Below are 15,423 nucleotides of genomic sequence, written 5' to 3' on the forward strand. Positions count from 1 at the left end.
TGTTATTTGAAATGTCTATATAGACCGGGTTATACGACGAGCAGTGCGACATTGTTGCGTCTTATCACCGCTACCATCTAATTCAGCGATACTCAACCTTTTTTTTCTCTGGGCCACATACTTGCTGTTGCCACATCTTGCGGGCCGCATAGGTATACAGGGTGTTTCATTAAGAAACGGAAATACTTAAATGGTAAATAGAGATCACTGAGGCAGTTCTAGATATTCTACATTTATTGTTATTTTCCCAACGATTTTTATAACCGAGTTACCTGATGTTTTTATCGATTTTGCCCATTTTTGTCTGGATCCATAACGTTATAGCCACTTTGTATATTTTTTGATATTTGATACAAGTATGTCTTATTTAGAACTCGTACCACACAACTAATAATCAGAAAAAATATCCAGGTCCGGATTAAAAAAATTATACTTAAATTATTCATTGTGAGCTTGAAACAACATCCTGTATGTATATTGAAATTTTCAAAACCCGTTTGCACATTTGAAAAGAGCACAAAGAACTGAGTTTATAGGTTCGATTTAATGTTTTCCGCAGAAAAGTTAATCACTTTTAATTTTGAAATGAAATATATTGAAATTTTTAAGAACAGAGATTACAAAGCATGTTTTCAAACACTTTTAATAATAAATTATTGAATTTAATGAATACATTCTCATTTTAACACTAATTAATACTTAGTTACTACATTGGAACGACCCACTTACTACTAATCACAACAAAAATACAGACCCAGATTAACAAAAAAATATAAAGTGATTGTGACCACGAAACAACACCCTGTATGTTGAAATTTTCAAAACCCGTTTGCACATTTGAAAAGATTACAAAAAACTAATAATTGTTCACCTTTTAAGAACTCTAAGAACTCACAACAAAAATTTCGATTTAATTTCAAAATTAATGTCATTAAATTCTCTGCACAAAAAATTAAAGCGGTCAATTAAACTTTGTTTTTTGTACTCTTTTCAAATGTGCAAATAAATCTTGAAAATTTAAATATACAGGGTGTTGTTTCAAGGCCACAATCACTTTATATTTTTTTGTTAATCCGGTCTTGGATTTTTCTTCTAAATGGGTTGATCCAATGTATCTAGTAAATAAGTGTTGATTATTTTTAAAATGGGTATTTGTTCATTAACTTTAATAATTTATTTCTAAAAATAGTAAAATCCTTTATAAAAGGTATCTTTAAAATCCCTAAAAAGGCTACATCACAATAACATAACTAGTTTTCGACTGGTTTATCAGTCATCATCAGTGCTTACCTAAAATGAATCTAACCTGGTAAAAATATTGCAAAGATTTTGAAATTTTTACTACGGTTAAGAAAAGTTGTAGGTTATACTCACGTGAAGTTTACATGCTAACCACCAAGATATAATTTACAAAAATATTAGGGTCAAAGCCCTGTAAAATAATCTGTTAATGAAACATCGATTGAAAATACTGACTTAAGCCGGGATGTTTGAAATATTTGCTAATATGCCCCAGGTAACATCTGAGCTGTGATTCGACTTGTTCACATGGTGGAAGTGTAGCAGCAAGTGACAATGAAATGGATAGAAACCTCTGAGCGATGACAAGACAGAAATGACAGTTCCACAGGAACTTTATTACATGGCATACAGCCAACTACAGGAAAACTTTTTCCTTGTGGAAATTTATTTCTTCTATCTAAAAGTTAATAATACCTGCTTTTTAATCCCAGAGTTCTTAAAAATTTCAATATAATTTCACAATCACGCACAAACACTCCTTAAACACAGCGGCACACTATCAAATAATTTGACGAACACGTGAACTTTGACAAATAATTTGATCGTTTACAGGGCCTTTTAGTGAGCCTTCGGGCCGCATGAAAAACGCTGGAGGGCCGCATGCGGCCCGCGGGCCGCAGGTTAAGTATCACTGATCTAATCTGTATTCGGAATCTATACTCAGAGAAGCATTGCACGAGGTCCAAGGCGGAATCAAGATTAACGGAACCAGCGCAGCGTAGAAAACATTATGTACCTATCCTGATGATACCGTCTTAGTAACAAGCAACGTACAAGAACTACAAAATATTAGTAAATGCGGTAGATAGTCATAGCGAAATGTTCGGTTTACATATAAACGTTTCTAATACTAAAGGTACGATTCCGAAAGTGGCTGCAGACTGCAGACCGCAAACCGCAGACTGCAGCGACAGTGTCGTCTGCGGTCAGACCAATTCCGAGCAGAACTGAACTGCATCTACATAATAGCGACAACAGCATTGCACGATGGGAATTTATAATAGTATAATATTAAAAGTCGTATAAGTAGGATGTTAGACGCAATGCACAACGATGAATTAATGTTATATCTTTTGATATCTTTTGAAGAAGAAGGTGACGACGATGTTTTACTTTTGCATTATAAAAGAAAAAGGAGGTCAACTAGGTCTCTATTTAAAAATAGACCATTTGAAGGAAGCTTACGTCGTAAATAACTGAATATGTTGCTACAAAATTAATTAAGTGCTGTTCTTCTTCATTTGAAATACTCATTTTCAAAAAAAAATTAATTCTTTTTACTTTTAAGTCAATTTTGAAACAGCAAAAATACGTGTTGTCGCTCTACGGTCGGCGACACTATTGGTTCTGGTGCAGTACTGCGGTCTGCGGTGACGACGTTCTGCGTGCGGCGGCGACAGTGCCGCTCTACTCGACATACAGCTCTTAAGAAACCATATGAACCAGTAGGTCTGTCGCTGCGATTTGCGGTTTTGTTCGGAATCGTCCCTTAAGGGACGTATGTCGAGTAGAGCGGCACTGTCGCCGCCGCACGCAGAACGTCGCCACCGCAGACCGCAGTATTGCACCAGAGCAGAACCAGTAGTGTCGCCGACCGCAGAGCGACTACACGTATTTTTGCAGTTTCCAAATTTACTTAAAAGTGAAAAGAATTGAATTTCTTTTGAAAATGATCATTTCAAATGAAGAAGAAGAGCAATTAACTAATTTTGTAGCAAAATATTTAGTTATTTACGACGCAAGCTTCCTTCAAATTTCTATTTTTAAATAGAGACCTAGTTGACTTCCTTTTTCTTTTATAATGCAAAAGTAAAAGATCATCGTCATCTTCTTATTCCATCAAAAGATAACATTAATAATTCATCGTTGTTAATTGCGTCTGACATCCTACTTAGGTATGTATACGACTTTTAATATTATAGTGCAGTCACTGAAGGTCACCTCCGATTTCGTTGAACCTCCATCGATTTTTACGAAAATTGGTGAGTAGTTATGGGATACCTCAAGGAACAAAGGTGACATGATGCCAACTTGCGCTTTTACCCTGGGGGTGGATGCCAGCCCTTCTCGGGGGTTAAAATTATTTCATTAAAAATAATACCATAAATCGATAGAGGACCAAATTCTAAGCAAAATTTGTTAGATAAAGTTATTAATATAAATCAATACTTTTTGAGTTATTAAAGATCAAATATTTTATTTTTTAGTAAAAAAATGTATCTAATAATAAAACACCGAAAACGTTTGTTTTCTATACTTCCACAGAATTTATTATAACTAAGTGACTACAGCTGTTTCGGCAGAGTGCAGAGTCAACAATAGAAAAACAGACACTTCTACATACGCACTTCACCTTCTAGATCATAATCATTCTTTCAATAAAGAGTTTTAAATTCTGCATATTCAAAATAAAGGCCTTAAGCTATCTTTTTTAGAATCTATGGAAATTAATACTGGAAATTAATGGAAATTAAACTGAAAAATACAGATATAATTCTGAATGACCAACTCGAGACAAACAGCTCCCCACTTCTCAACCTCTTCAGTTGAAGACTTAAAAAGGCAAACACATTGTAAACTATATCACTTGAGAAAGGCACTCTGCCGAAACAGCTGTAGTCACTTAGTTATAATAAATTCTGTGGAAGTATAGAAAACAAACGTTTTCAGTGTTTTATTATTAGATAAAATGAACTTCCATCAAGTAACGGTCGAATCCATCAAAAAAATGTATGTTTTAAAGCTGTTTTTTACGTATAACTCCAAAACTATAAGCTTTTACAAAAAAGTTATTATTATCAAAATTAAAGATAATAAAAAATTGAATACATTTATCATTTAAAGAACTACAGTAATGTTAATTCAAAGTAAGTTATGGGTAATTGAAGGTATATTTTGTTCGACAAGTACGCAAATCTAAGTATTCAAGCTTAAATAACGGGAAAATGGTGCATTTTATAAAATATACCTACTAACACTTGTCAAAGTACTTCGGAATACCTATAAAATGAGCTCCATAAGACGTTAGCAGCATCAAAATTGAGCAAGTTATGATGTAAATAAGAGAACCCTTTGGAATATTTTAGACAACGATATAGGTATGTATGCACAATATAATTGTTGTCTGATATAACGAGATCCGCGTATAACGAGGTAATTAGCCTGCCATTTCAGTTCTCGTTATAGAGGGAGTCTACTGTATAATCATGACAATATAACGATGTAAAAGGAGAATAAAAAACATTTTTTATAAAAGTGTGTCATGAAAATGGATAAAAAAAGTGTTGGAAATAATTTTGAATTAATAAGTTTGCCGCTAAGGGGTGTTTCTTGAATTTTAAAATTAAAAACATTCCAGAAACGATTAACATTTACGATCAAGATTATTTTTAATTATTAATTATTATACATTGATTTAACTATGTACTTTTATAACACATTTTTATTTGGAAATTCTACGACGTACGGAGATCAAAATACTTCGTACCAAAATTCCTATTTCGAACAAACTTTATAAAAGCACTGTTTAAAATGCCTGATGTAACGTAATAATACAATGTCGCATCAACAACAATATTCATACACATAGGAAACTCCGCTATACCTCACATTATTTCTTGATCATCAACAACTCAAACATATGTGTTTAGATTTTCTATTGATAAAGAAAAAATAGCCTTCTGCAGTATTAACTTTGTTCTATTTTCTATTTGACATATTTAAAAAATTATATCAAACAACCGTTCACGTTGAAAAATGGCAACAAACTAACCTTAATTAAAAATTTAACAACGACACTGTCGCTGCAGTCTGCAGCCACTTTCGGAATTGTACCTTTAAAGTTTTAGTATTTTTAAAGATACCAATACAGGCAATACAAGGGAAAAAATAATAGAGCAGGTAACGTCCACAAAATATTTGGGAGCAAATATCAATAGTCAATATAACCCAAAAAAAGAAATTTTCTCAAGAATCGAACAAGCGAGGAAAACACTCATGAACATGAAAACACTTTTTACAAGATCAGACCTTAGTCTGGAGCTCAGAATCCGAATGATCAGATGTTAAGTTTTTTCTATACGCTATTTGACTGTGCTGTGCTGTTAGACAAGGCGAAAACGGCGGGTTCGAAGGGAAAAATATTCCCATGAGATTTTTTTGTATAATCACATTCCTGAGACATCCCAGAATAAGGTTCAAGAAGTCGCCCACGTAAAAAGTGGGCCAATTTTTTTTAACAATTTTTTTTAATCAAATTGCAAGAATCCATATTTTTGGCCCGAACAATTTGTTCTTTAATTTTTTGGACCATTCTGGACAAAAAAGGTCTTTTATAATTTTTCTCTAAAGTTGAACGTTTTCGACTTATAAGCAATTTAATATTGAAAAATACGAAAAATGGCGATTTTAAAGGCTTAATAACTCGGTTAAAAGTTATTATTATGAAAGTCAATATATGAATAAATGAAAGTTTATAGCCCCCCTACAAGATCCTGAAGAAATTTTTGTCATTATTTTATTACTAAGCTGTTATTTTAAGTAATAATAATCGTCATGCACGTGTGCGGGGCTGTAAATGCTGAGTGCGAGAGAGAAGCCATTCCAGCAGTCCAATTGTTCATCTTACTCGCACTCACATTTACAGCAGCGTCAATACGATCTAACCACTCATTATTATTAATTAAAAATAACAGCTTAGTAGTAAATTAATGACACACATTTCTTCAGGATCATGTAACGGCGACTTTAAACTTTGATTTAGTCACTTTCTGACTTCCATAATAATAATTTTTGACCGAGTTATTAAGTCTTAAAAATGGCCATTTTCGCGTTTTTCAAATTTTAACTTGCTTATAACTCGAAAAAGATCAACTTTAGAGAAAAATTATAAGAGACCTTTTTTGTCCAGAATGGTCCAAAAAACCTAAAAAAAATTAGTGCGGGCCAAAAATATTAATTTTTCAATTTGATTAAAAAAAAATTGTTAAAAAAAAATTGGCCCACTTTTCTCGTGGGCGACTTCTTGAACCTTATTCTGGGATGTCTCACGAATGTGAATATGCAAAAATATCTCATGGAAATATTTTTCCCAACGAACCCGCCGTTTCCGCCTTGTCTATGTTCATTTGGACATATTCAAATATAATGTTGCCCAAAATCAGTCTTGGTCTTGCAGTCTTGGTCTTGTTCTTGCGTTTTCGCAAGACCAGGACCAAGACCAAGACCGCCTAATTTGAGCAAGACCAAGACCAAGACTTACCGTGCAAGATTTGAGCAAGAACAAGACTAAGCCTGCAAGACTCTTGCGTCTTGCAATTAGAACTGAGGGTCTTTTATGAAGTATATTAGTTCGGGTATATTCTTAGGAAGGTACTCTATGAGAAGCAAAAAAATTTGTAAAATTGGACTTATGCGCCTTACGAACAATACCATAAAGCATAAACAAACATACATTCTTCGCTCTGAAATTAATTGTCCAGGTTTTGAGAATAACCGCCCTCCATTCATAAATTAATAGGTCTGGATCTCGTGCATGAAAAAAAGTTGATTAATAACAATCTGAAAATTTGTTATTAGCTTAAGGGTGTCTAGTCGGACAAACTTTGATATATGGGAACACTGGAACAGGGGAAGTTTTAATTGTGGAACCGGTTAAAAAATTTTAACGGTCAGAACACGAAAACGGCACATGTATTTTGTCCGACAGAACAGACTTAAACTCTCCGAACAGAGATTAAACTCTCATGCAAAAATCAGACTGCTATTTATCACCAAATGGGCGTTTTAATAAGTGGAACATGTAGAATATGTCAAATGACAGGAATTATGATAGGTGATAAATAGCAGTCTGATTTTTGCATGAGAGTTTAATATCTGTTCGGAGAGTTTAAGTCTATTCTGTCAAACAAAATAAATGTGCCGTTTTCGTGGTCTGACCGTTCCAAATTTTTAACCTGTTCCACAATTAAAACTGCCCCTGTTCCAGTGTTCCCATATATCAAAGTTTATCTGACTAGACACCGTTAAGCTATTAACAAATTTTCAGCTTGCTATTAATCAATTTTTTTCCATACGCGGGATCCAGACCTATAATCGAAACTTTTTAAAAATATGTCATATGCTGATAAAAAATATACCTACATACAATAAGTAGTTAATTTTTTTCCTTAATTAGTTTTGTAGGAATTTAAACACATAAAAATCATATCGATATATAGAATAATAAGACTATTATGTATATTTTTTCTGCTGAGTGTGATTACGATAGGAGACAGACTATAACAGATAATGCCGTGCCGTCTATACCGTGTAACCAAATACATACCCAAATATTTAGTCTACGAGGCATTCAACAAAGAAATATTTACAGTGAAATACATGGAAAACAAAAGGACATTTATAGCAGTTTTTTCTGTAGGTAGTTAAATTAAACTGGTCATTTGTTTTATCAATCGACTCACTGTTCTTTTGTTATGCTCTTTGGTTGCTATACACTATTCCAAGAAACGGGTCATTTTTGGTCTCTCGAATTTCCTAAACTTGTTCGATTTAAGTGGTTGATAATTTGATTTTTTATTTATTTGATTTTAATGTTTGATAATAATATAGGCTTGTTCTGTATAAATATCGCTGTAATAATATTGTTTCTAGAAAGGTAAATTTGTCATTGTACACCGGGTGTATCAATCAAACTGTATTTTTTTTTCTCAAAGTTCGCATCACCCTGTGAAATATTCTAGCATTTATAAAATATTAAAATTAAAACCCAACTATAGCCTCATATTTTCTTAACATTTTGTTTTTTGATTCATGCGCTTATGTTGGATAATAAAAAGTTAGGTACTTTTTTAACTAGCGATGTTTTTCATCAATACAGGGTGTTTTTAAATAAGTATGGCAAACTTTAAGGGGTAATTCTGCCCGAAAAATAATTTGACAGTTTGCTTTATAAGTGTATGTTCGCAAATGCTTCGTTACCGAAATAGGGGGTGTTAAAATTTTTCTTACAAACTGACGATTTATTGCTCTAAAACCGGTTGAGATATGCAAATGAAATTTGGTGGGTTTTAAGAGGTAGTTATTACGCATTTTTGACATACAATTAAGAATTTAATATTCACCATTGGCGCACATACGGGTAACATGACCCGTTTGTTTAGAATTACCCCTTAAAATTTACCATACTTATTTAAAAACACCCTGTGTTGATAAAAAACATGGCTAGTTGTTAAAATACCTAACTTTACTGTTATCCAACATAAGCGAATGAAAAAACAAAATGTTAAAAAAATATCAGACTGTAATTGGGTCTTAATTTCAGTATTTTATAAATGCTAGAATATTCCACAGGATGATGCTTACTTTGAGAAAAAAAATACAGTTTGATTGGTACACTCATTAGTACCGATAAGTTATCGGGTACCTATACAACGACAATTTAACTTCTAGCAACAATATTATTACAGCGATATTGTTAACGAATAAGGCTATATAATATTAAAAAATCACTTAAATCAGACAACAGGTTTAGGAAATTCGAGACATCAAAAATGACCCATTCCATTTTTAAGGAGGTGTCTTAATTTCTTGGAGAAGTGTATTATTCTCGGTTTGGTATTCGGTACCAAAATGAGAACTGACGTTAACATATGAAGGGCCAGGAGAAAGAACGATGAATCTCTATCTGCAAGCATTTTCGGTAAAATGAGAAATAAAGTTACATATTCATTGTTTTTACCCCTTGCGTCCAATCTTGTGACGTGATTTTAAGACGATTATCATATTTATGTCCCCTTGTCCATTCACAGGTTGATAGTACCCTTTCTAAGCTAACAGATTGCACAACAATCTCAAAATGACCAAAAATTTACATTCATCCTTTTTCGCTCTGACCCTTCATATTGTGCACATCTGTCACTGAATTGAATTCTTTTCAAATCACACATTGTCAATGGCAAATACTCGAAAAAATACGTAAGTTCCTAATAAACTTTGGTTAGTTGGAATATAGACACGGATCGCTTAGATCGTAGGTTCAAACCCCACACGGTGTCAGTTGTTTAGATATTTATTAATTTGGTTGGTCTTTACTACGGCTGTGATATTAAAGCTTAAAATTGACCTACTCTGTTACGTTGTTCTAGTTCTAAGATATGTAATAGGCTAATGGGCAACTGCGAGACTTGCAAGACTCTTGCTGCAAGACCAAGACCAAGACCTGGAGCGCAATACTAAGACCAAGACCAAGACCAGGTGTACTGTCGCAAGACCAAGACCAAGACTCTCTAAGTCTCGTCTTGGTCTTGCACTTGGGCAACACTAGTCAAATAGCATACAGAAAAAACTTAACATCTGATCATTCGGATTCTGAGCTCCAGACTAAGGTCTGATTTTGTAAATATTATTCGCTTTTATAATCTATTTTGTTCTGGCTGAAAACAAAACCGAAACCAGGAAGCAAAAGTGCATTTCATTTCGTACGGTTATACTTTAGAAATGTTCATGAATTTGTTTTTACACTACAACAAAAGATTATGATAAAATTTAATCTTCTAATCTTCTAAAATTGAATAATGCAAAAAATAGCAAAACACTTCTTATATCACAGACTACACAGTTACTCAATATAGAATATTACTCGGAGAATAGCACCCAATAGTCATTGTTAGTGACAGCCCTCTACTAATGTACGTATCTTACTTACATATGTACCATCAGATGAGTTTTGAAGGCTTTGTTTTCTAGTCGTCTGAATTTAGAATTTGGTTGTTCATCAGCATGTGATTTGGCTTTTGCTTTGACCTAATGGCATTGGGTGGTTTTGACGGTATTCACTTCCACCTTGACCTATGTCGAGAGACGGTTGTATTTTGTTTTGATGAGGAGGCCTTGATATTGTTTGAAATGACGGAGTTTTTTTTGTTAAATTTTGCTTATAGTATGGGATTGAAGAGGCTGAAAATAACTTGTTTCTAGAATAGTATTCTGTATTTTATGTTTAGGTTACCTAACTGAAGAGCGTTGCGTGGATTGTGAGAAAGCGTCTGAGTAGGTTCCAGCTAAAGTTTATATAATCATTTATTATTTCAGAGGTGTTGGGGGGTGTTTAATATTGGAAAAGGATGGTTTGTTTTACTAGGATGAGTAGATGATCCGAAGTATCTGAATAGCTAATGATATATCCATCATCGAGCCTATCTATGATGCTGGTTGTGTATATTATGTGATCATCATTGCACGCGAAGCTTATTTAGGTACCTATGTCAGTCCAGGGTTTTGGATTCTATCAAGGAAAAAAAACTGGTAGTAGGTCGCTAAGGCCGTTGCGTACACGGTATATTCCCGATTTGTGTGCCTAGCATTAAAGTGTCCTAGGATGATGGTCTTTATAGGGTGGATACATAATCAAGCAGAGTTTGTGAGAAGGGTTGAAAAAGATGCTTGTAATAAGAGACTATAATTAATATCGTGTCGTTGTATAAGCATATGTCTACTGTCAGGAAGTTTTCATCGGTAAGGGCGATGTGAGAAGGGATTGGAAAATGGTATGCCATAATATATGATGAGAATGCCCTTATCTGCAAAAAATGGATTAGTTTTGTATAGCATTTCGATTGAGAAGACTGCACCTAGAGCACTGCCTATGAAACAGTTATTGTTAGGAAGGAATAAGATTGGTGCCTTGCAGTAGTGGACTGCAATGGAAATAGTCACAAATAAGGACTAGAATGGTGAATGCCATCAAAGTTTTCTTATCTTATAAAAGTTTATTAGAAGGAATACGTTCTTCTGTGATGATCTGTTGTGTTTTTTGGGAGTCTTGGGATGTCCATGTTTTCTAGGCCATTTCATGGCCCCCACATTCCATTGCGGGCCCTGTAACCAGGATCAGGCTCGGGCCCCCCTATGTTCGCGTGCTATGCTATGTTTCAACAATTTACATGGTAATTTTTTAGTTTACAAATTTTATTTAAACTGATGATTATTGATATTAAGGAATAATTAAGGCTATTATTTTAATCTAAAAACCAAACTTTATTGACAAAATTGTTGCAAACATAAAGTAAATCATTTATATTTTACTGAAAGTACAGTACATTTCCATTTTGAGATTGATTTCCCTTACTGACCAAGAATAAAATTCAAGTTGACAAAATACTAAGAATGAGATTATAAGAAAGTTAGGAGCTAAACAATTAAAATGTTTTTTAAGTGTTTAATACACTGACAAGAAAACGCTTACTTTGATGTTTGATAGTCTATTTAATCATAGATTTCCTAGCTTTCTTTTCACTAAAATCATTTATAACATCAGAAAAGTCAACAGTTTTGGCCAATTCATTCTCAATTGCCAACATTGCCAGATGGTTCAGACGAGTTTGGCCAGTTGTGCTTCGTTGCCAAGTTTTAAGTGAATTAGACAACCTACTAAAAGACCTTTCAGCCGTTGAAACTGTCACTCTGAATACTCAAGAATATTTTGTGTCCAAAATTCGTTGAAGAATAGCTTTCCATCTTGTTGCTTCACAGTTAATAATCTGTTGCAGATTGCTGTCGACACCATGTCCTTTCAATGATATCTGAAGACTTTTCCATTCTAGGTAGTGTTTTCTGTGCTCAGAGCTTCTTTCATGCATCGAAAATAACCTGTATAATCGTTTGTATTGTTGTTTTTCAGGGAAAAAACCTTCTTTTGCAAGTTTACTTTTGTTTTGGTTTGAATGGAAAATGCTACAGGGTAAACAATGAATGCTGTTTTTTGTTTCACTCCACATTAACCATTCACGTGGAATTGCTTTACATGTTCTGTTGTCTGTTTTCATGTACAACAATGTTTCATGGAAATGTTTTCCTGAGGGGTCAGCTGGAAATGAGTTTGATCTGGCCTGAAAAGCTTGAAAACCACCGTAGCACAATACTATTTCCTGCCGTATTTTATCACTCATCACCGCAGGCCACGTATTAGGATCGTCAAAATTAAAAGTTTTATTGTCATCGACAGTATCCTTACTAAGATTTGGATCAGCACTAGCACATTCGTCATTACTTCCCTCACATACAGTAGACGTAGAAGCATTTTGGATTGAAGCTGAAGAAGGTTGGGTCTGTGAGGCTGATGTAGGTTCTGGATTGAAATCCGGTTGAAATTCTTGCAACTCTTCTTTTTCATTACTCTTAAAAAACTTCTTAATATCCTGGCGACCTTTAGCAGATTGTTCTAATTTTTCTTTCTGGAGCTTTCTTTTCAAAGCTCCAGACTTATGTTTATAGCTTGACATCTTAACCTGAAACAAAACACGACGGATAAAATCATAATAAGATCAATGGTTTTCGATCCTAAGCATAAGCATATAAATATTTGGATCTTTTACCGTTACCTAAAGTAAAGTTATGTGCTTTCCCATTGTATACAAACAAAACAATTGAGTAGGTTACATGTTTAAGTTGAAAAAGATACAACTATTGTTTTCCTTTAAATTTGCTTTTTTACACTATTGTGACGATCGGCTTTCTCAAAATGTATTAAAATTAATTATTATTTTTGTTTCGGGACGGCAAGAAAGCCAGATTACAGTACATATACAGTATGTCTAAACAGTAATCTCTTGAATACCGTAACAAAAAACCAAGACGGCTTTAATTGTAAACAAACACAATTTTACTGTTTAAGAACATTTTAAACAAAGATACATTCAACTATATAATTACCTGTCAATAGTAATAGTAGAGCAGAGCACAACAATTAAACAATTCCACCCATATCAAACGGAGTCAACAGACGAACTGACGAACTGATGAGAAGTGTTTATTTTTAGAACAAAGCGGAGAGACAAAGATGGACTGGCCGCGGAAGTGGGGGCGGGGCAGCTAGGCGCCTGGGGGAAGGGGAAGGTAGAGAGAGTGTGTGGGGCCCGAGCAGGCTGTTGTACACTAATATACAAACAACAGTAACTAGCATGTACGGTACGTACCTAATTCCTAATTATATCGTAAATAACCAATAACCTAGAATTAATAATTATTTCACAACACTCTGACTTTGTAATAATTATATAGGCCTATTTGAGTTTTTAATCTATGATCCCCTGTAAATATTCTGCAATTAAAAAAAAACAGGGCTAGGCCTGGGCCCCCCAGGAGCCCGGGCCCTGTGACCAGAGTTGCACCAGCCCCACCCTTGTGGGGGCCATGGGCCATTTTGATATCAGCTTGGAAATAGTTTCGGGACACTCCCTTTAGAGCCGCTATGTAGGAAGTTGTGAAAACTCTTGGAGCTGGTGTGTTTTCGGCCTGTTTTTATTATGGGGTGAAGGTAATTTCGGGATCATTTAATATTACTCTGAGTTTGTTCTAAAGTTCAGTGAAGAGCTACGAGGTTAAGAGGTTAAAAGGGTGTAGTCTTGAGGTATGCTATCTGAGAAGGTAGTAGCTTGACTGTCTTCAGCAGATGATAACGGATGTTGATTATTTTGAAAACGTCGTTTTGATGTGTATGTGTGTGGTGGCAATGGTTGGTTGTACTGGAGGGACCTGCAAAAAAAGGCATAGCGACAGGTCGTGAAAACGAAAACTTTTATCTTAGAAAATTTGTAAAAAATCACATATGACAATTTCATTACACAAATACGTATATTTTATATACAGGACACATATATGTAGTATAGTCGAAGCGAAGATCGGTGGAATATGCGCATTTTATCAATGAAATTCGATATTTTTAAGATATTCCAGAAGCCGCTACAGATAAAATGTTTTAACGATCTATTAATCATTCATAAATACTCAACGGATATTAGTACAGTTAAAATAATTTAGACGATAACCGGACAACATTGATTTAATGAGTAAAATTTAGTTTTTTTTTACTTTAATGACAAAAAAAGCAAGCCCATTAGCAGAACCCAATTAAAAATTATTTTGCACATCATATTTGAAACATTATTTGGTTGAAAAATCTCATTTTTGTCGGCAAAAAAATATATTAATTTGTTTGGACTAAATTAGAGTTGTGCTTATCTTAAAAAGGATATGTTACTATCAACATTCGCACAGTGTTGCCAAACTGAATTTTGTTATTTTGGGTGTAAATTTTTTCCACGGATCTCCGAGGGTACATTACCTAAATATTAAACGACCTTGAAAATGTGAAGATAATGAATCTGTTTCTACATATAAAGTAGTAAACAGGTCAAAAGCAACAATAAAAGATTTCTTACCTACAAAATATTTACAATCGTCTAGACAATTATACGCTTATTCGAAATACACCAATTACCGACCGTATTTGCTTAATGTCATCACATCATTAATATATTCTCACGCTAGTAATAATAATCTTAAAAATGTTGTTAATTATTTTTCTTGTTATTTTACAGCGAGAATCTCTTCAGAACAATGGCCGACATCCTCGTTAACGAGGGTTACGCCAGCGTTGGCTACGAATACATTAACGTCGATGACTGCTGGTTGGAGAAAGATAGGAGCGTCTATGGGGAGTTGGTTCCCGACAGAGTGAGGTTCCCGAGAGGAATGAAATCTTTAGCTGATTATGTAAGTTTTTGATCCGAATCTAATTTTGTAAATTTATCTAAATCTAATTTTCATAACTGTCCGTAAGTACGCCTACGACCAATCATTAATTATTTTCTTCATAGGAATATAATCTCCTCAAGAAAAAATATTCTTACAAAAATGTATAAACATTTTCAATTTCTTTGCAACACGAAAATGCAGCAGCTGCATAATACTCTGGTTAAATCAGAGAGTGCAGGAAGAGTCTATACCGGTTTCGGAGGTCTTTTCCCCCTCATCAGTAGTCCCATATCCTCTTCTCTCCGACTTCTCTACGTATCATACTTTGGGCCTTCCCGAATTGCAAAGAAAGAAATGTCACGGATGAACTAGAGCCATCTACCGAAAAACAAAATAAGTTATCAATCGAACTAGCACAGAAAATGACAATAAATATCGTCTCCATACCACCAGATTGACAACAGGTGGAATACTTTCTTTGGTTACAACCTCCTGAGATTTTCAAAATTTATAAATCATAGAGGATGCCGAGGAAATTAAGATGAGAGAATTTTAAATAATTCACAACTCATCTGCTTAGCGTGGTAA

At 34.2% G+C, this 15,423-nt stretch overlaps 1 protein-coding gene across 1 annotated transcript in view; it reads left to right on the top strand.

Annotated features, from left to right (window-relative positions):
• The window catches only part of LOC114326855 (alpha-N-acetylgalactosaminidase), a 362,570-nt gene that overhangs the window by 109,757 nt on the left and 237,390 nt on the right, over positions 1–15,423 (top strand). The window contains exon 3 of the mRNA XM_028275311.2: positions 14,679–14,853. Coding sequence (XP_028131112.1) covers positions 14,679–14,853 — 175 coding nt within the window. The remainder of the gene's footprint in view (positions 1–14,678; positions 14,854–15,423) is intronic.

Source organism: Diabrotica virgifera, chromosome 5 (genome assembly GCF_917563875.1).
Source record: "Diabrotica virgifera virgifera chromosome 5, PGI_DIABVI_V3a".
NCBI lineage: Eukaryota > Metazoa > Arthropoda > Insecta > Coleoptera > Chrysomelidae > Diabrotica > Diabrotica virgifera.